Source organism: Pollachius pollachius (assembly GCF_949987615.1).
Source record: "Pollachius pollachius genome assembly, chromosome: 1".
Taxonomy (NCBI): domain Eukaryota; kingdom Metazoa; phylum Chordata; class Actinopteri; order Gadiformes; family Gadidae; genus Pollachius; species Pollachius pollachius.
Window position 1 is genome coordinate 12,992,862 of NC_136934.1, and position 19,314 is coordinate 13,012,175.

At 43.8% G+C, this 19,314-nt stretch overlaps 2 protein-coding genes across 3 annotated transcripts; both read right to left on the bottom strand.

Moving 5' to 3' along the window:
* Nucleotides 1–209: 209 nt before the first annotated feature.
* Nucleotides 210–11,360, bottom strand: ndufs4 (NADH:ubiquinone oxidoreductase subunit S4). The gene is made up of 5 exons (XM_079733926.1): nucleotides 11,253–11,360; nucleotides 10,201–10,279; nucleotides 1,366–1,538; nucleotides 1,150–1,223; nucleotides 210–753 (listed from the first exon to the last, which is right to left on the bottom strand). Exons 1-5 carry the CDS (start codon nucleotides 11,333–11,335, stop codon nucleotides 650–652), a joined length of 513 nt encoding a protein of 170 aa, XP_079590052.1. The 5' UTR covers nucleotides 11,336–11,360; the 3' UTR covers nucleotides 210–649.
* Nucleotides 11,361–12,000: 640 nt separating this feature from the next.
* Nucleotides 12,001–18,272, bottom strand: fsta (follistatin a). Of its 2 annotated transcripts, none has more exons than XM_079754493.1 (6): nucleotides 18,106–18,272; nucleotides 16,777–16,968; nucleotides 16,389–16,607; nucleotides 15,942–16,166; nucleotides 15,161–15,391; nucleotides 12,001–13,113 (listed from the first exon to the last, which is right to left on the bottom strand). In XM_079754493.1, exons 1-6 carry the CDS (start codon nucleotides 18,194–18,196, stop codon nucleotides 13,025–13,027), a joined length of 1,047 nt encoding a protein of 348 aa, XP_079610619.1. In that variant the 5' UTR covers nucleotides 18,197–18,272; the 3' UTR covers nucleotides 12,001–13,024. The 2 variants fall into 2 exon arrangements, with proteins under 2 accessions (XP_079610619.1, XP_079610618.1); XM_079754492.1 differs by having other exon boundaries at nucleotides 16,771–16,968.
* Between the last annotated feature and the right edge of the window lie 1,042 nt (nucleotides 18,273–19,314).

Genomic DNA, 19,314 nt, shown 5'->3' on the forward strand with positions numbered 1-19,314 from the left:
GAGGGAAAAAATGGGAGTTTAATTTTTTGAAAACTCAAATAGGAAACAATAACCTTAAATCTAAACCGTAGAACCTTAATCCAAACTCTAACCCTATAACCCTAAAATAATACTCTCAAACCAAACTTTAATACCTTCACAATCTTACCCCAAATGTAACCCATAACTCAGAGATAATTATTTGAATCGTACAAAATACAATTTGTCAATTCCTTATGGAAAATCTCATACATTTTATTCCTTTCCCTCAAGAGATAGATAAACCACAACTACCATCAAGAACCAACTGTGTGTACAAACAAATAGCAAAGCAGTCTACAGTGAAGCTTATAATGGCATGGAAACTGTTGGGCTTGGCATGGGGATGAAAATAAAACTTTATTACTTGGTTTGATTTTAAGAACATGCTGTTATTTCATAAAGCTGTTAGAGGCAACCCTCAACCTTTTTTGGATCAAACGTTTTCTAGCCGAGCTAGAACACAAAGTGATGTGAATATCTCACCAACAAAAACTGCAACAGAAACATCAAAAAACGAATGGACAAACACATATTTCTCTTTTTATTGATAGGTTAAAATGTACAAGTTTGCTCAACAACAAGAACAGGTGAAGCAAAGCAAACGAACAGACATTTGGGGGTCATCCGTTTACTTTGCAGATCTCCTCGTCCGCTTGTCCCAGGAGAAGTTCGCCCCGTACGACTTCACTCTGGGCTTGGCGCTTCTTTTCTCTGTGATGTCGTAGCTCCAACCTGCACACACAAACAAACAGAAACACACAAGCGCACACACACACTCTTAGTTAGCGCCGGTGGCCAGAACATCTCGTAGATTCCCTTTGGTAGCTCTCCAGCCCCAATGGGGTGCTTGGTAGACACTCTCGAGCTGTGGAGAGACAGTTCGGCTCTCGGATCCCTTTCGCTCGCTAAAACAAAGCTTCACCGGCGTTCATCGTGAACGTGGTTTTAATGTATTTCCATTTGGATTCAGAAGATAAAAGAGAAGAAAAGAGAAAGGTGGGTATACAGTATATAAAAGAAAGAAGCTTCTCATATTTGGATAATTGGCTGGCGAAAGAATCCTAAAAAATGAAAGGTTGTCGGATTGTTGTCTTGGTATTGTTCCGATACGGTCTAGTGATTATATACCATTTTTCTCAGCAAAAGCGATGGCGTCTTCCTTGGAGGAGAAGCTGAGCACCATGTTGGACAGTGGGTCAGCCCTGCAACAACAAACAGAGATTCATATGTAAAACAATGCCTCCGATCAGATAGTCCCTTCCCCACAGAACAAGGGGTACCTAAACACAAACCCTAGCGGTGGACATTCACAGACATCCACCAAACAGTATCAGGGGGACTCACGTGGAGGCCCAGCCCATCAGAGGGTTCTCCCAGCGCTCCCTGGTGTCAAAGTCAATCTTCCACTTCTTGGTGCTGTTGGCCCCGGACTGCATGGCCGTCTTAGTGGGCACGAAGATGCGCACCTTGCGCGTCTTGATGTGCTCCTCGGGAACGCCAGTCAGAGAGGAGATATCCTGAGAAAGATTTTAAAAAATGGCCGTTCAGCAGAAGCCAGAGTGATTAAAAAAGGCGGCCGTTTTTGGTTCATTTCGCCAGCAGTTGCTTCACCCGTAAAAGTGTGTTTTATAAACTAGTATCCAATGATGTATGGGGTTTGACGTGACCGTTGGCACCGACTGGTATTAAACGGACATAAACTGTTCAGCAGCCGTGTTCCTAACATAATTCAATGAATGACCCACATCAAATGAAGATCGCCTTCAGTAAATCTGGAAAAATATCCCAACACTCATCAACAATGTAACAGGGATGATTAAAAGTTGTTGTGCAACTAAATGATTCATTGGAAAACCCACTGCTCAGACAGATGGCGACCGAACACTATCAAAGACACCTCGAACCATTGACGTGGATATATAAATACATTGACCATTTTATTTATTAATAAGGTTAGATATTTCAGACGATTAACCAACGATTACGATTTGTTCCATCTTTAACACAATACAGCCAATGCTTGGAAAATATCATATATTTTTTAAAAACCCAATATGGCGTTCGTCAGTGAAACTCAAGATTCTCTAACGGCAGCCCTGCATAGGAGACAAAACTAAAAGGAAAGTAGACAAAACAAAGAACAAAGGCAGTTAATAGGGTCCTAATTATGCTACAGTCCTCCGCTAAAGCCTTCCTTGTCTTATCACATCCTAAAACACAACTAATTGATGAGATTGTGGTGACAGACTTCTTCTAGGGTTTCTGTAAGAAGGTTTCTTTTTTTTGGACAGAATTCAGACCAAATACTATTCTAGGCCGAAATATTGTTTCGCAATAATGAAAAACTTTCACTGTGTCGCCTCATTGGTTCCATGAGCATCGGACTGCATCGAGGAAGATTGGATTTGTAATAATTTATGGGGGTCGCTACGGTCTCTTGAATAAACTCATAAACTCAAGTGAAAAACTAGTTTTTCATCGTTTATCTGCCATGTTTGGTCAATAACAGAATCTATGGCATTTCTGGGAATAAAGAGCTCCAGTGTCCTTTACAAATATGTTCCTTTTTTATCCAGAAAGTAAATTAAATCTTTACACACAATATTCTACTCTTACTGAAGTGAAATAATAGTATTGTTCTCAAAATAATCTTTCTATATAATCGTTTATTCAATACATTCTTGGTACTTTAATAGTTTAACTTTCCGTGACCCCTTTTAGCAATGAACCTGCCATTTTGAGGATTGCAGGAATTGAAATTGCCGTGCCGAAAACACTGATTGTATAGGGCACCTATTCTATGGCCATAGCAAAGTGCTCATTCAGAAAGTAGGCCAGCGCGAGGAGGTGGACCTCTGGGCACACATGCATATTCCTTGGTCATTGAAGGCCATTCAAGCTCTAATAGAGGATCTCATCCAATTCTTCAGGGAATTAGCAAACAAGCAATGGGGAAGTCGCCCACAAAACCCAGGCAAACCTCCCAGGACGTGGCCAGCAGCCACCCAGCGCTGGAGGCCTTTCCAGGGTGCCCCCCTCCCCCTCACCATTCAATACAAGAACCTTACACATTTCAATGACCATTACAACTTCCAAGCATCAATTTTTCATCATTGTCTGTCATCTGCCAATTGATTTGTATAAAGAGAGGCTCTCTTTTTTCTGATGGAAGTCTTCACAAAGGACCTCCTTTCCCGTGGTGTAGAAGGTTTCCCTGAGCATAGTTAAGTCCAGTAAATGAATGCTCCAATTGCTAAAAACATTACAGCCTGCCTCATTCAACGGTTGCAAAGCTAAAGAACTAGACCAGATTCAGTTTAATCACGCACATGATCTACAGACTCAAACAGATTGTTAAAATTAGCAGAAAAAAGGGGGGAGAGGGGGAGACTTCCAAGAGTGCTTGGTAATTATTTCCGGTTGCCCCATCTACTTAACCTTAACAATTCCTCCTTGTCAGACAGAGGAGGAAAACATGTTCCTTTCACCATGAGAGTGCTCGTAGTTTGTGACACAACATTCAACTGGGCGCAAGAAGTGGAACTGTAGAAGATGGATTCGCTTTGAGATACTTAACAACAAAGTCATAAAATGTGGTTAAAGAAAAATAAAAAATGTCCAACCAAAAATTCATCTACATTCTCGAGACCATACAATTCGAAGCTTGCTGGCATTATGATAAACACCGCGATAGGTGATGTTTCACACAAGGTAACCAGCTCAGGCAGGTTGGAGGACAAACTAATAACAACCTGAGGTTATCCTACGGTCACATTGTGCTCCAAAACCCTTCAACTTAAGAATGTGATGACAGTAAAATCTGTCTCCCAGACCCATGTGGGGTTTGGATCCGTATTCCCTCGGGATTAGTCAACGCTGATGCGTTATGTACGTTCACTTAAACCATAACCGACACATAGGCGAGGGGGGGGCCAAGCACGGCAAAACTCAGGCGATAATCCCTCCAGAGGTACCCAACCTTAAAAAAAAACCTAAAAACAAAGAATAACACCCAAATCTTTATCACGCACAGTGAGCGTGGGTGAGAACAAAAGGTGCCTCGTCACCAAAGAAGAGGATGTGCCGAAACACATGCTCTGTCAGGACGCACTGCTCATTATCCGCCATTGTTTGTTTGAAAAAAAACAAAAATGTAATAATACACAAGTCTAGACTGCGCCGGCCCTTGCATACATTACAGCCAGGAGCCTAGGAGGGCTGCCGGCACAACAGACGCAGCCCCACAATGCGGCGCGCCACAAAGAGGCCGATTGTGGCTGGAATGTGGCGTGTTCCCAGGAAGACTAGAGACGGCCACCACAAAGGGAGAAAACACACACGGCGGGCACTTCTCCTCCTGCCACGTACAGGAAGCAAAACGAAGAAACTATGAAGTTTGACACTATTCACACAGGGCCCTCACGGGGGCCCCTTTACAATACCTGGCTGTGCAGACAGAATGCCGGGCTTAAGAGAGGGCTCGGAAAAAAGAGCTGGCAGTGTCTCCGTCACGTGAAAGCGTGTCCATATTTTTGACACCTCCGGGCTCCTCTGCGGATAAAGAGCATGGGGGGGGGGGGGGGGGGCTTTAGGGGGGGCTTGTTGCTGTGGGGCTGCCGGGCCCTGCAGAATGCTTAATGCTGGTATCAGGGGTCCTCCTCTGCAGACCCGCTGGAAGAGATTTCCATGTAAACAAGCGGACAAAATAGTGTGAAGGAGACCCCGAGGGGCCGTCTCCGATTTGTTGTTTAGCATCCCAGCGAATGAAGACACAACCGCGGGGGGCTCCATGCAACACCGTGGCCTAGCCGTCGCCAAGAGGAATAAACGGACTGCTTCGGGCAGAAACAGTTTATAGGTAAATGGATGAAACAGTCAGATATAAACTTTGTTCAGGGAGAGTGTATTAACGATCACGGCGTACCCAGAGAACATGGACGAGACCAAACAACCGAGGCCAACCTGAAATCTCCCAACCCAGACAGGGGGGGGGGGGGAAACAAGCCAGGGCCAGGGCCAGCCCTCCCGCCACCCACCTGCCCAAAACAACAACAAAATGCCTTGCGTGCGTAACGCGAGTCTGTGACATACTTCTTCACACAGCCAGGATGTGCTGCTGGGGAGGGAGGAGGGGACACACTTTGACCGACGTGCTCAGAGGAGCGCTCAAACTTCTGTTTCGGCTTCACACGGAGGAAGGGGAGGGGGCAAAAGCCTACCTTGGTAGCTCAGGGAGGTCATGGGGTCAGGCTGGCTGATTCATGTTGAGTCAGCGTGTGGCTAAAACCCAAACATATCACCCCCCCCCCCCCCCCCCCCCACCCACCAGCCCACACCCAGTCCAAGGGCTTCACTCATCACCCCTACGGCCGTTCCCACCTCCGCCATCTCTGAGGTGTTGCGCCAAGGGCACTGGTTGGAGTGGTTCCTGTCTTGAATAGAGGCAAATAAAATGTGGCTGAGTAAAATACTACGTTTCCGTTGGTCTAGCTTACTGCATATCAACGTCGATTTAGGATTTTACAGCCCCACAACTCTCTTGAGTTCTCAATTTGGCGGTTGTAGAGTAAGTTGTGTGTGTGTGTGTGTGTGTGTGTGTGTGTGTGTGTGTGTGTGTGTGTGTGTGTGTGTGTGTGTGTGTGTGTGTGTGTGTGTGTGTACTTGGGAGGGCGGGGGTCTTAATTTGCTAGATGTGGCAACAGTTGTTTGTTTGGGCCTTTTATAGTTGTTTCTAAGGATGGCGAGGTGCCAATTTACGATGCCCCAGAGCTGAATGCACAAACACAGGGCCCACAGTGCATGTTGTCAACACTGATGACAGCGGCGGTGGAAAGGGGCTCTCAGCGCAACCGCCACTAGCAGAGAATATGTTCTCTGCTCGATTCCTCAGGGGATTCTGAACGTATCATGATTGACCAATAAACTACAACACATGGATTGAAACAAGGGCTACTAGGAACGGGGGGTTGGTTCCTTCGAGTGATAGACTTAGAATTATTCTAACACAAATACGTAAACTCTCCATTTAGGCTCTGCATCATAACTTGGCTATAAAACATGCCTCAAGCACAGACTCATATTGCAAGATAGACTTGTTATTTTGAATGTGCGCAACATCTACTTCACATTTAACATACTAATACAGGTACAAATGACCTCTAGGGATGAATGTTTTAACATCGGTACAGTACACTAAAACCACCACAGCCATCACAACGGCAGCAGAACAACACAACTCCGACAGCAACAGCAAATGTGTTTAATGCAATGTGGTACGGCAGACAGTACAGGCGGGTCTTCTATGGACGCCGGCGATGGTGAATGAAATACCATTTAGTGGACTGGGGCATAATAAAGCCGGTTGTCTGGCGCTCTTCAAAGAGCCACATCCTCGGCCCCGCTCCTCCAAACTTGAGCCCAGGGATTCTTTGCAGAAGTGTAGCGTACCGAGAGAGGGCACCCAGACAAAATAGACACTGGAGGGGTCTGTGTGCAAAGGAAGGGAGCGAGGGAGAGACAAGTGGCTAGGAGGAAGGGGGGGGGGGGGGGGGGGGGGGGGGCGGGACACACAGTGTGTGTGTGTGTGTGTGTGTGTGTGTCTAACAGTGTGTATGCTTGTGTGTATGTGTGTGTGACACTGTAGGTCATCGTTTGTCTGTGGCTAGACAGGCTTTGAGAATTTACACCCATGTACTGTAGGCCTAAAATGCCTGCGCTATAAATAACCCAGAAGTCTGCATTGTTCCGTTTTTTTTCCTCTCACCCCATTGCCTTTCGCCAATTTTAACATTGTGATCGCCCATCAAGGTGAATTAACAAGCTCTGCCTTTTCTTTTTGACACATTGCTCAAACCCTTCCCCGAAAACCTCACAAGATCGAGACATCCACAGTTGTAGATAGTTGAGATACGATATTGTACCTAAAACTTATCCAGCTCACCAATAGCCAACTTTAACTGAGAGCTAAAACATCATCACCAGATTTACTTTGTTTTACCGATAATGCAATTGGACCAAAATGGCCTGCGTGCTGATCCTCGCTCATTCACTGCCTTTATGAAGACCCGCGGTCGGCCTCCAGACCCCCGCTCTGAGATCATCCCACTCTGAATCTTTTGTCCAGATGGGTTCCACCTTGCCAAGAACTTCGGCCATAAAAAAAGTGACAAACCAAAAGACAGAGTAGCTAATTTAACATGCCAAGCATCAAACAGCCCCGACGTTTTCATACTCCTTTTCCTCTCCCCTTCTCCCTCGTCTTCTAACCATTCCCCAAGTCTCTCATAACCCCCCCCCCCCCCCCTCCCCTCCCTACCACCCCTCTCCCCGACCCTCCCGCCTTCTGTCTTGTAAAAACCCTGGTGCTTTAAGACAACTCTATAACGAGGCTTCACGAGCCTTTAAGATGATAGTGTTGTCTTTATGTGGACGGCAGGAGGCCCGCCTGCCTGGCCCGGGCAGAGCATAGGACTCAGCAGGGCGGGGGGTGGGGGGGGCAGGCATGTGTGGAAGGGATTGTATCAGCGCGGCCGGCCCGTTCCAACTGCCTTTGATTGAACTCCACTACCTGTCTGAGGGGGGAAGCACGCTGCCCTGGGCCTCGGTGGAGCGGCCCCTACCCTGCGGGGAATCAGGGCAGACGTGTAGAGGCTGTGTATCGGTGGCTACCACGCCGGCCCCAGGGAGCTGCACAGCAGGCCTAATCAAACTGTAATTACTGACTAAATGAGGGTCGGGGGGGGGGGGGGGGCAGGACAGTCTGGGTCAGGGGATAGTGCTGGGCAGCTAGGAGCACGCGGGTCCTGGTTGGACTGGGGTCTTCATGTGTTTAAAGGGGGCTACTGGGCTGCTTTTGAACACAAACACCAAAGGAAGATTGGATGTTGTTGTTTGGATTGCATGTTTATTGGAGGAAATGATTGATGTTATATTATTGATATAGGGATTGATATAGACGAAGTAGGAGGTCGGTTTGAACGCAATCAACGTTTTTAATCATTCTCATTGAATTAGCCAACTTTTGACGAGTCCATGTTTCTTCGCTCTACGTCAAGCATATTAAGCATTTAAGATGATGAAAACGTTCAATAACTAAATAATGCCTGAAAAATGAGCCCAGTGCACTGTAAACAGCTGAGGGCCTCTCTTTGGTCCGTCTGCTGGAGCATTAGAGGACTGCCCTGCCGTGGCCAGAGGCAGTGGGACACAATGGAAGCTCTGTGGCCAACCATTCTGAAGTGCCCGCTGTCTTTTTTCGTGAGAGTCTCAGGGTGTCTAACAATCTTTTTTTTCATGCTTGCCCCTTTCTCTCTCTCTCTCTCTTTTTTTTTTTTACTCGACACATTTCTCTCTTCTTTTTTTTTTTTTTAAAGAGGCCCTTTTTTGCTTCTCTGCTGTTCCTCTCAGTGGCCCCTACTGTGAGTAGAGAGACAGACCAGCCAAAGGTTTGTCTGGCAGTATGGTCAGCTTTGGTCTGGGACAAAAGCACACTGACACTGCCCACACAGAACACTACCCAGCCCCCCCCCACCCCTTCCCCCCTGTGCTCTCTGCTCCCCCCATCCCCACTCCACTCACATCAGACTCCACAACAGACTCCCACATTCCCTAAAACACTCTCCCTTTCTTCCTATCTCCTATCTCTGCCTCGCTAAAGGACAAGGCTTTAGCTAAAAGTCTGCCACACAAAGGCAACTTCAAATAGTAGTTTATCAATGTTTAGGCTAAGTTAGCCCAAACAATCCACCTTACCCTACCTTACCCCCCCACCCCCCAAGATATCTGTGATCTTTTTTTTTGTCAAGTAGACCTGAAATTGTTATCAGCTCGACCGGCTTCCCACCCCACACACAACTAGCATCATTACCTTCATGTAGTCGCAGCTGTGTGCAAGTGTCGAATGCAATAACTTTAGTGCATTTAACAACTCAACCATTGTCAAAGTACCCAACCTGTTCAATTGAATGGCTCAACTGTGAACAGAATAATTATAGTAATTACAATTTAATGGCAGGCAAGGCTATAGGCTATTACTTTATCTCTGGGTGTCTTATTCATTTTTCCCTGAAGGGGTTCCCACAGTAAACTGATCATAATTCACTGTTTGGGAAAGGGAGATCCGGAGACCTGCTATATAAAACTTAACTGGTGGCCAATTACTGTGTGCAATACCTTGTTCATTTTATTATTATCCAGGACACAACCTCAATGGCAACGCTTCTCTAGTGCCAGCCATCACAATTATATTTGCAGTTGCTTTGTCTGCATGTTATTTAACTTTTTTTCTTTTTTATCAGTGATGCCAATGTAACTTCACCAATGCACCCAAACAGCAAGAGAAGAAAGCCAAGGCCAAACATGGGTTTGGTAAACGTGTTGTGAACTTTTAATTCCCTTTGCTATAGGACATGACTTTACCAAGCAAAATGAAACCATGACTAATGTAAAAGGAGGTGGATAATCCCTCAATGTACTGACTGAATATCTATGTACAAGATCCAAAATAATAAAACTGGCACATGGCACATAATAATCGTTACTATGAGTGCTTAAGAGTGGATAGTACTGCTGCTGCAGTTAAAAGGCACAACTGACAAAAATTCTGTTCAAAGTCTGCAACACCTGTCCATAGGGCAACATTAGAAAGCAGGGTTCAACACCTCGAGTGATGCCTGTGAAAAGCCATAGATTAAGCCAGTAGATTTATCTGCTGCGTTAGCAAACAGAAATTAACACCCGCTGGGGCTTTTTGCATTGGAACTGGAGAGTTTGGAAGTACTTAAAAGGAAAGCTCAACCTGAGGGCTTAAAATTGTTCTAGTGAGCTTTGTATCCTTTGACATTTTGCTGTGTTGAAGGATTTAGTTATAATAGGCAACATTTATCGTTTTCGTTTTTTTATAACCTTTTATAGGAATATTGTACATTCCTAGACATGGAGCAATGGAGCGAATGGCTAACTAGCCAGTTCTGGCAGCAGAAACACATCATCCATCCATTACAACATACAGATGTACATACACAAAGTACATCAATAGCTAAAATTGTAAGCTATGCCTGGACACTGCCAACAAACACCACCAATTGCCAACTAATATCGGGCGAGTGGGCCATACCTGTTGGTGATGGTTTGCTGTTAAAAAATATGAAAATAACCTTTTGCCCCACAAATGTGCCTCACCAATTTTTCATCTACAGTGATGAGCTGTGAATCCTTTGAGGTCTTCTCGGCCAGCCGCGATGTAGATGTACTTGTATACCTAACAAAAAATATATGAGACATTTAGACACTAGGTTGTTGTCATGCTAATTAAACAGCAAAATACAGCTCAAACAACGCATCAAGAATTCAATTTGTCTAATTTATTTTTCAAATATGGGTAGCTTGCTAAGAATGTATGTGTTCATACTATGAGTGAACTGTGTGGTTATTAGCACAAGCATAATCTTTGAAACACTGACTGGATCAACATTTGCTGAACAATACATAAATAGACGTAAATCATAATCGTTAGTGAAACGGTAGTTTCTGATCAAGTATGTGTAATAGTCATAGTGAATGTGTGTAATAGTGTATAACTTGCAATATAGTGAAATATCTGTCATTTGATTGGGTTTATAGGCTAAGTACATACCAATGGTTAACTGAACTAAACAAGTCAGCAAGGTTCATTATGCTCTCAGCAGTGATATTATATCAATCCATAATCAATGAGTGACGTCAGGTTTAACCGAACATCAGGAGCACGTAAACCATGAGGACACTTTTAGTCACTCAAATGACCTCTCTGTGTAAAGATAGCAAAACTACATGAGTTTGTGGGGTTAATGAAGCGAGGTTTTTGATATGTAGATGTACAACTTCCAATATATGTTGGTGGATGGTGTTGAGTGGGCTTCAATTTGTGATTTGAGTTTGTAAAGGTTGTTATTATGAGCCTAGCATACAAAGTGATACGGTTCCTACTGGTTGAACGAGCAAAACCAGCAGGCTTTGCAGTGACCTGGTAGTTGTATTCATGTGACACATATTCAGTACATTGGAATAGGGTTATTATGCACAGAGAATAATATCACAATCTGAAGGCTGCCCTTCTACTGCTGCTTTAGCGTCACCTGGCTAGCTTCTGGCTAGCTGCAATGGTATACGTTGTCTGTGCTCCATAAAGAGAGAACACACGAAGAGAGTCGCAAAACGAAAAGGACTGAATGGTCTTAAGTACATGCAATTACCTGGCAGGATTCAGAAACGCCTTTGAAGCTGCATGGATCATCGAAATACGTCCTAAACCTAAAAGTGACATTGAGGACGCCATTGTTGTTGCATATGATGTACGGTGCCTGAACAGGAACAAAAAGTACGACTACGTTTTGGTCCGCGTTGCGTTATTGAAGCAACACAAGCTTGGGCTATGGGGAGTCCTTGGATTGGGCCCATCACTATCTATCACTACCAAAAAGTAGTATTTTACTGGGTGTGTACTAAACGACAGCAACAGTGCATGTCACTGCATTACATTATTTCATAAAACAATGGGATATTCTGAGATTTACGTCATAGTCGTCATTTTATATAAAGTATTTTGCTTTTTCATTATGTTTGCCTGTTTGCTGATATGTAGGATCCCTTTCAGGGATCCTACATATCAGCATCATTCATTAATCAAGAATCATTACACTAGTCATATTATTGGATAAGACCTTTTGATAAGTCATCATGACCAATCTGTGTTTTATACTCATTTCCGCTTTTTACTAGGATCTTGTGGTATTTCAAGATTGCTTCTCCAAGATTACACAGTTACAATATATTTTACCAACTGTTTGTGTACAATTTTCTTGCTAGACATGTATGCTAATTTAAAGTGATTGAAGTCTTCATTCATCTCAAGTATGTCTCTAATTATGTAGTTATAGTTAATAAACAAGACAGTTCAGGAAGTTTAAGTATAAGGAAAAAATTTATTGTTTCACTCTTCATATCTGTACAAATACCATCAAACTTTGTATGTACATGTGACATTTACATAAAAAATACAAAACTATATATTCATAACAGAATTTTGTATTTCTATTGTGATTGTTTGAAATAAAAATGCAATCTGATAACAAAAGCAAGAACCAGTGATGAAGTATGATATAGTGTTATGAACTGCTGATAAACGAGTTAAGCTCTGCAAGAGCAATATGGAGCACATTGGCAAAAAGACAGCACTCAAATGTTAATGGCACACGTTTTCCCAAAGAATCACAATTTGTCCAACATCTCCTTTCTGTTCAAATATGGAGAGAGAAGAAAAAATAATACTAGTGAACAATGTCCAAAAGTTGACACCTTCATGTAGATACACATCTAAAGGTAACTTTAACTCGCAGGCTAACAACAAAGAAGTGGAGCGTTTGTTTTTTTGTTTTTAGATTTTTTTACTTTCAATCCTACCGTTCACAATGCATCGTTGCAGTACCACTGAGAGAATCCCTTTGGTCAGTTATCATGAGTTGTAAACAAACCAGAAACACATCTGTACATAAAATGATTGATATATTCCCAATAAATAAACACACAGCCTAAACATGCATTTACGTATGTGTGACATAAACATCTGTGATAAAGATTTGACTGAAACAAGCAGATTTTTACAGCTCAGGGAATGCAATTTACAGCTTGCAGAAGACTTTTTTTTCATTACGTACACAGTAACATGACAAATAAATAACACTGCTTCTCCTTGGACATATATATTTCTTCATGATAAAAAAGAGAAAGGGGATAATAACAAAAAGGGGGGGAACATGAGTGGTATCACAATATATCATGGTAGATAGTAAGCCTGACAATGTAAATGTATAAATTATAAAACACAAAAACACAGTATAAATAAACATCTAGCAGACTGAACTATATGTATACTTCCTTTTTTCTTTAAAAATAAATAAGCATACACATAATGTACAGTATGGACATGATTCCTTGCCCTAGGACTGTTCCTTTTAGTGATGGCGGCCTATCCATCCAGTACAGATGATAAATGGACATATGCCATGTAGTCTGAGTCCTCATCGTCCTCATCATCCTCCTGGTCTTCGGTGATGGCTACATGGGAGAATATACGTGAGCTGTTGTATGAATATGGACCACAACAGCTCAAAATATTACGCACAGAGTGAAGCAAAGCGTCTAGAATACATCTAGCCTGTAGTTTTTCTTGTCTGTGTGTGCGTGTGAGTGTGTGTGTGGTGTGTGTGTGTGTGTGTCTGTCGAGTGTGTTTGTTTTTTGTGTGTGTGTGTGTGTGTGTGTGTGTGTGTGTGTGTGTGTGTGTGTGTGTGTGTGCAAATGTGTGTGTTGCCATGCACGCGGTCAAGGGAAGGATCAGGTTTGGTTTAAGCGACTTGGCACTCTACAATTTACCGCGGAATTGCAGATTATGCAACTAAGCGTTTACATAATGTATCAAGTCAGGTCTGTGACATAGAAGGAGGTGGGTGTGATGGAATGGGCTGAAGGCCAGGTGTTGAGGAGAGGAACTAGTTAGGAAGTTTCCAGTGGCTCAGATATATTTTAGCCAGATTCCTTAAAGCAGACATACACACATAATAACACTCTTGTGTTTTAGACGTTGCTTGTTTCATTATCGTTATGATTATCCTTAGAATAATCATCATTATTATTATTATTGGGAGGGAGGAGTCTTTGTGTCGCAACCGGACCTTAGCAAGCAGGTCATTAACACAGTTCTGAGGTATTTTCTTTTTTTCTCTAAAGAGGCGATTTACATCAAACATGGAAAAAAGCAGACTATAGCAAAAGCAAATGTCAATATAAAAAATACAGGCAATCCCTTATCAACCATGTGTTGTTCAGCTCAGTTTGTTTTTCATAGATATTTGGACAGACAACACATTCAACAGACACAGCCCAATCAATTATTGTCAGCCAATGAGACCTTGAGATGTACAAGAATAAAATTACATCCACAAGCTTTTATGCTAATTTAGCCTATACTTGAAAATCTGCCAGGTTTAGTTTTTTTTAACTCATGAGGTGATTATAAAGTTGGTCCCTTAGAGAAAAATTGCACCTTAAGGCAAATACTTCAGTACTTACGACTCTTATAAAATAATATGAGGATCATAATCACACATTCAGTTCCTTTGCAACTTGGAATGTAACTTTATCAATGGATTGAGGCTCTCACCCACATTTATGAGTGGCCCCCAGCTTTGCAGACTATGTAATGGCTCACAAGGGTCTCTCTATAGGTAGTGTTTGTGAGGACACAAAATTCATTATGTCTAGAATGGCACCAATGTTACAATCACCTTATGCACAAGTTAGTGGTTTTTTTTACGTGTGTTAGGTTCTTACTGGCATTTTGGCAGTGTGATGTATGTCACAAGAGGCAGTGCATTTTGAATTGATTGATCACAGCCAGAAGCAAAAGCAACAACAAAAAGTAAAGAAAAAACACTTTAACAGTTAAATAAAAAACAAACAAATGTGACCATGGATTTACACGCTGTAAAGGTATGGCCACTACCACAATAATACACTAAAAAAAAACTATTGACCAAAAAACTGCATGAAGTTTAAGGCAACCTGCTTAGGCAGGTCACTAGCATGACAATACACTCAACTAGACTCAGGATTGTTCCAAGGCAAATCAAAGTTAGTCTCCTTTATTATCTATGTTAGTTTTAGGCAGTTAATCCGTCCCAGACTCTCAATAAAGCCCAGTGACTAAGTTCAGCTATGGATGAATGCTCATTTATTTATAATTCTATCGACTTTTGTGTAGCAAAAAATAGGAAAGAAAAACAAAAGCCAGCAACACATGATGTCATGCAAAGGTTGTCCATTCCCAAGTCCTTTTTGCTTGCTTAAGCTGTGGGGCGGTTGGTTGTGTGGGACAGGTGGAGGAAAGGGAAAGGGTCTGGGAGGGGCTGTCAAGGAGGAGAAAGAACGGCCGGGAGGTACACTTGACAGGGAAAAACAGCATGGACAACATTGTCTTTTGCTCAGAGAGGAGGAGGAGGGGTGTGTGGCTGTGTTTCTGTTTTCGTTTTTTTGTCGTTTTGTTTTTCTCTCTCGCGCGCGCGCACTCTCTCTCTCTCTCTTTCTCGCTCAGTATTTTTTACTTACAGTTGCAAGATCCTGAGTGCTTGACCTCCAGGAGCGCGCCCAGAGAGCACGCGGCCTGCTTCATGGCACACTCGCTGGGGTAGGTGGCGTTGTCGCTGGCGCACACCGCCTCGTCGCTGCGGCTCTCGGGACAGGCGTCCTCGCACAGGGAGCAGCGGCCCCTACTCATCCGCCCGTCCCACAGGCACTTCTTCCCAGTGCTGCACTGGATGTCCTCGCAAGACTTGGCCTCTGCAGGGCGGGGGGGAGGGGGGGAGGAAACACAGGGCGAAACCCAAAACATCCTTGGTTAGGATAGATGGACCTCTAGTGTTTTGCGGGATGGATCTCAAGTGTTTGGCTCATCGCTTTGTGGCGTTGGTTTCTGTTGTTGTTGTTGTTGTTGTTGTTGTTGTTGTTGTTGTTGTTGCTATGTTGGTTCGGGGACGATGTGAAATGTAAATAATGCTCTGGGGACACGCAGATCATTGTAATGTTTCATTGTAATGTGTGGACCCGCTCGTGTGTGAACAGCGATGCAGATCTCGGAGCATTATATTAATATATTACTGTGTAACCGCCTGGCCCCTGACCAACTATTTCTCTTAACGCACTGCTCTTGGGGGAGCAACATCGGGAAACTATAAAATGTCAGCGATCTTTGTTTGGGGGGAACAAAAAAGACCTCCCTTTTAGTGGAATGTTGGCCCTGGAAATAAATTGATATCAGCTCACACAGTGGGTCCTGGGTGTTCCCACGGCCTGAGTGGCCCCGGCGTGTCTACAGTACACCACTACTCACTGATGCATTTGCCCTCGTACGCCACGCCGATGGATCTGCCCAGCAGACACGTGGCCCGTCTCAGGTGGCAGGCGCTGGCGTAGGTGATGCCGTCGTTGCCGCACAGGTACTGCTCGGGCGACGTCACCTCGGGGCAGATGCGGTTACATGTCACGCAGTAGGCGTTGTTCGTCTGGTCCACCACGCACGTGGAGCTGCCGGGGCACAGGACGTCGCGGCACGTTTCTGTCAAGATAGTCGAAGAGGAGGGAGAAGAGGAAACGATTAGGGAAGGATGTTGTTTCCACTGTCACTGTGTGAAATGAAAAAATTGTGTACAATACAAATACAAATGCAAAACAATGTATGCAGGTGTTCTGTGTGTGTAGCCTAGTTTGGTTTAGTAGGCTATGTCATGGGCTGGAAGTGTTTAAAACACAAAAACATGGGATCACTTTGTTAGCTTACTCTTGCACTTTCCCTGGTACTGGACGTCCAGATCGGGGTGGCCTTTGCATTTTGACTTGAGCAATGCGCACTCATCCTTGTAGGTCTTCCCGTCAGAGCCACACACTGGTCCTTTCCAGGTGATGTTGGAGCAGTCTGGGGCGCACACGCAGCGTGGTTTACTCCTCCGATTCATCTTGCACCTCTTGCCAGGTCCACAGTCGACGTTGTCGCAGGTTTCTGAAACCAAAGACATTCACAAGTGTTACAAGGAGAAGTTTAAATTAAAGATAAAATGAAGACGCAAAATGTTTTAATAAATAATGGTACAAAACTCAACGGCATATACATTTGCATATTTTTATATTTATCGACGAGAAGATAATAAAAAAACCGAGTGCACCTCCACCTTTGCAAGGTATGCAGTTGGGAGCCCCGCCGTTGAAAATCATCCACCGAAAGAGCGTACTGTTGGGCACGTCCTCCTCGGTCCATGACGTCCCCAGCCGGCCACTTCGACAGCACTCCTCGCGGCTCATGCCTGGCATGTACAGCACCTGGCATCTCCCGTTCTTACCCTGCTGCAGCCAGCAGTTGCCAGCTAAAAAACAACGAGAAAGACCCCCCCCCAAAATAAATTAAAATTAAATAAATAAAAAACGGACCTAGTTGTCGCATGCGTCGTCTGGACGCGCCGGCGCGCGACCCAGACGCGCTCCTCCACCACCACGTGCTGCCTCGCGTTATCCCAGACGGCCTATTTTGTCTGATTTTGCGCGAGACTGTTAACACTTGCCTATCCTGTCTGGCGTCCACCACTGAGAGAGAAACTGACAGCGCTTAACGAGGATCCAAGAGTAGGGATAGGCTAAGCCCCCCCTTTCCCCCCTTTTTTTCTCTTGTAAGTCACTGTGATTCCATGTCGTTAGGCCAGTTAGACGTCTAGACTGTTTTTATAATAGATTATCCTATTTTCTTCACGAGCGCCCAGGCCATGCAGAAACTTGAAAAAAGAATGGAAATGCGTCTTATTTTCCGTTTGGAGCACGTCTCCAGTGCGTTATCCAGGGGTGATGATGATTAACAGATGCCAAAGTCGTTACAACGACATATAAAAGATAGCGATTATCTGAATAATGTTGGTGACATCATGTTCGAAACCCAAGTATAAAAAAAATCAGCAAGCAGCATTCCATCATTTCAGGATTTTAAACATCTATTTTAAATGTAATATGGACCTCTCGAAAACCAGTGGGCTTTTTGGATAATTCGAAATCCAACAATATTCTTTTTACAATCCTGGATTTCTACTTATCGAAAGTTTAATACATTTCCATTAGTGTCAATCTTGCCATTTACATCATGCTTTTTATTCTAAAGAGCATTCTGTGGAGTTTTCTCAGATACTGTGTAAATCTGCCCTTACTATTTCAAGACGACAAGAGAGGCAGGACAGCAGTTCCGAGCAGGACCGCAAAACTTGCCCTGCTCTCACTTTGAAGTGTCCCATATGGGCACCTGTTTTACAGACGCTACGCATCAACGGTCTGCTGTACACTGTTTATCAACAGCAATACATGAAAACCCCTCTTCTAAAACTTACAACACAACCCTGGGTCTCAACGTATCCAACACTCCTGCACACACTTGAGGCTGGAGATGCCACAAGCAGAACTTTCCCCCTAAAACGCAAAAGATTGCCAAATACAAGCAGAAATAATACAGCTAAGGTCCTTACCTTGAACTTTTTGATCTTCCATAAGATGACAAAGCCATATGAAGAATAAAATCATGCCGGGATGAAAGTGGAGGTTCAGCATCCTAGACATAAAGGAGAGGCGAAGTGAACGACGTATTGACACACGCAGCGCAAAAAAGTATTGTGCTTCAGGTGGCAGTGTTGTTGAATAAGTGTCTGTCTGAGAATGCTGCCTCTCTTTTTAAATCTATAAGGGTCTCGGCTGACTATCTCTGGTGGGCGGTCTTCTGTTCCGTGGGGGTGGGGAGACTTTTTTTTTTCCTCAACCAAAGTTCTTTCAATCACAATCAGGTGACATCTTTAGAAGCAACTTTCTCTTGCGACATAATAATACAAAAAAAAGTATGAAAAATGCAAGCTACGACTTCATAGGCTATAATAAACTAGTCCCCGTGGGGGTTCCGCGCGCTCGAACAGTAATGACACTGACACAGAAGCAGCAGAACAGATCCCATGCAGGAATTCAGTGCACATAACGACACACTTTGAGTTTAATGGTGTTTGCAACCTGGTGTAATTATAGACAATGAATGCCATGCATTAGCCGCATTAGACGAGGGTGTGTTTGACACATCTCCGTCCACGTAAGGAGCCTATGAGATAAAGAGGTTAGTCTAATCCCACGCTAACGTAAACAAAACACCCCATAAGTCATTAATAAAGATGATTTTCACAATTTTTTGACTTTCAAAAATATTTAATTTGTAAAAGACCACTATGTCATAGTCGACGCGGGCATGGGATTAGCCTCATTCGTTATTTATGTTTTAAAAGCTAATAAGTAATGTTTTCCCCCCTAATAGTCCTGTTTATATTGCCATTCTGATCTTCCGGTTCACTGTAGGCTACTTAAACATTGACACGAGGTAAACATGGATGTCATAGTGGCCCTACACGCGGTCTAATATTAGACCACACAGTTGTTTAGGTTTCTCTCCCGGGTCAAGCTTTTAAATATAATCAAGCCGGTTTCCGACGGGCTTTTCAGTCAGGAGAGCAGGGTGTTCCATTTCATTGAATGAGATGTAACGCCGATGCACTCGAGAAGCCCGTGGGCGACCTCTGCAGCGGGACACGGGATATGACGTGTGTTGTGGTGGCGGGAGAGCACAAATCAATTGACCTTTTATTGGAACTGTAAGTTTCACAATGTGATGGATCGATTGGAGGAAGCAAAAAGTTTTGCAT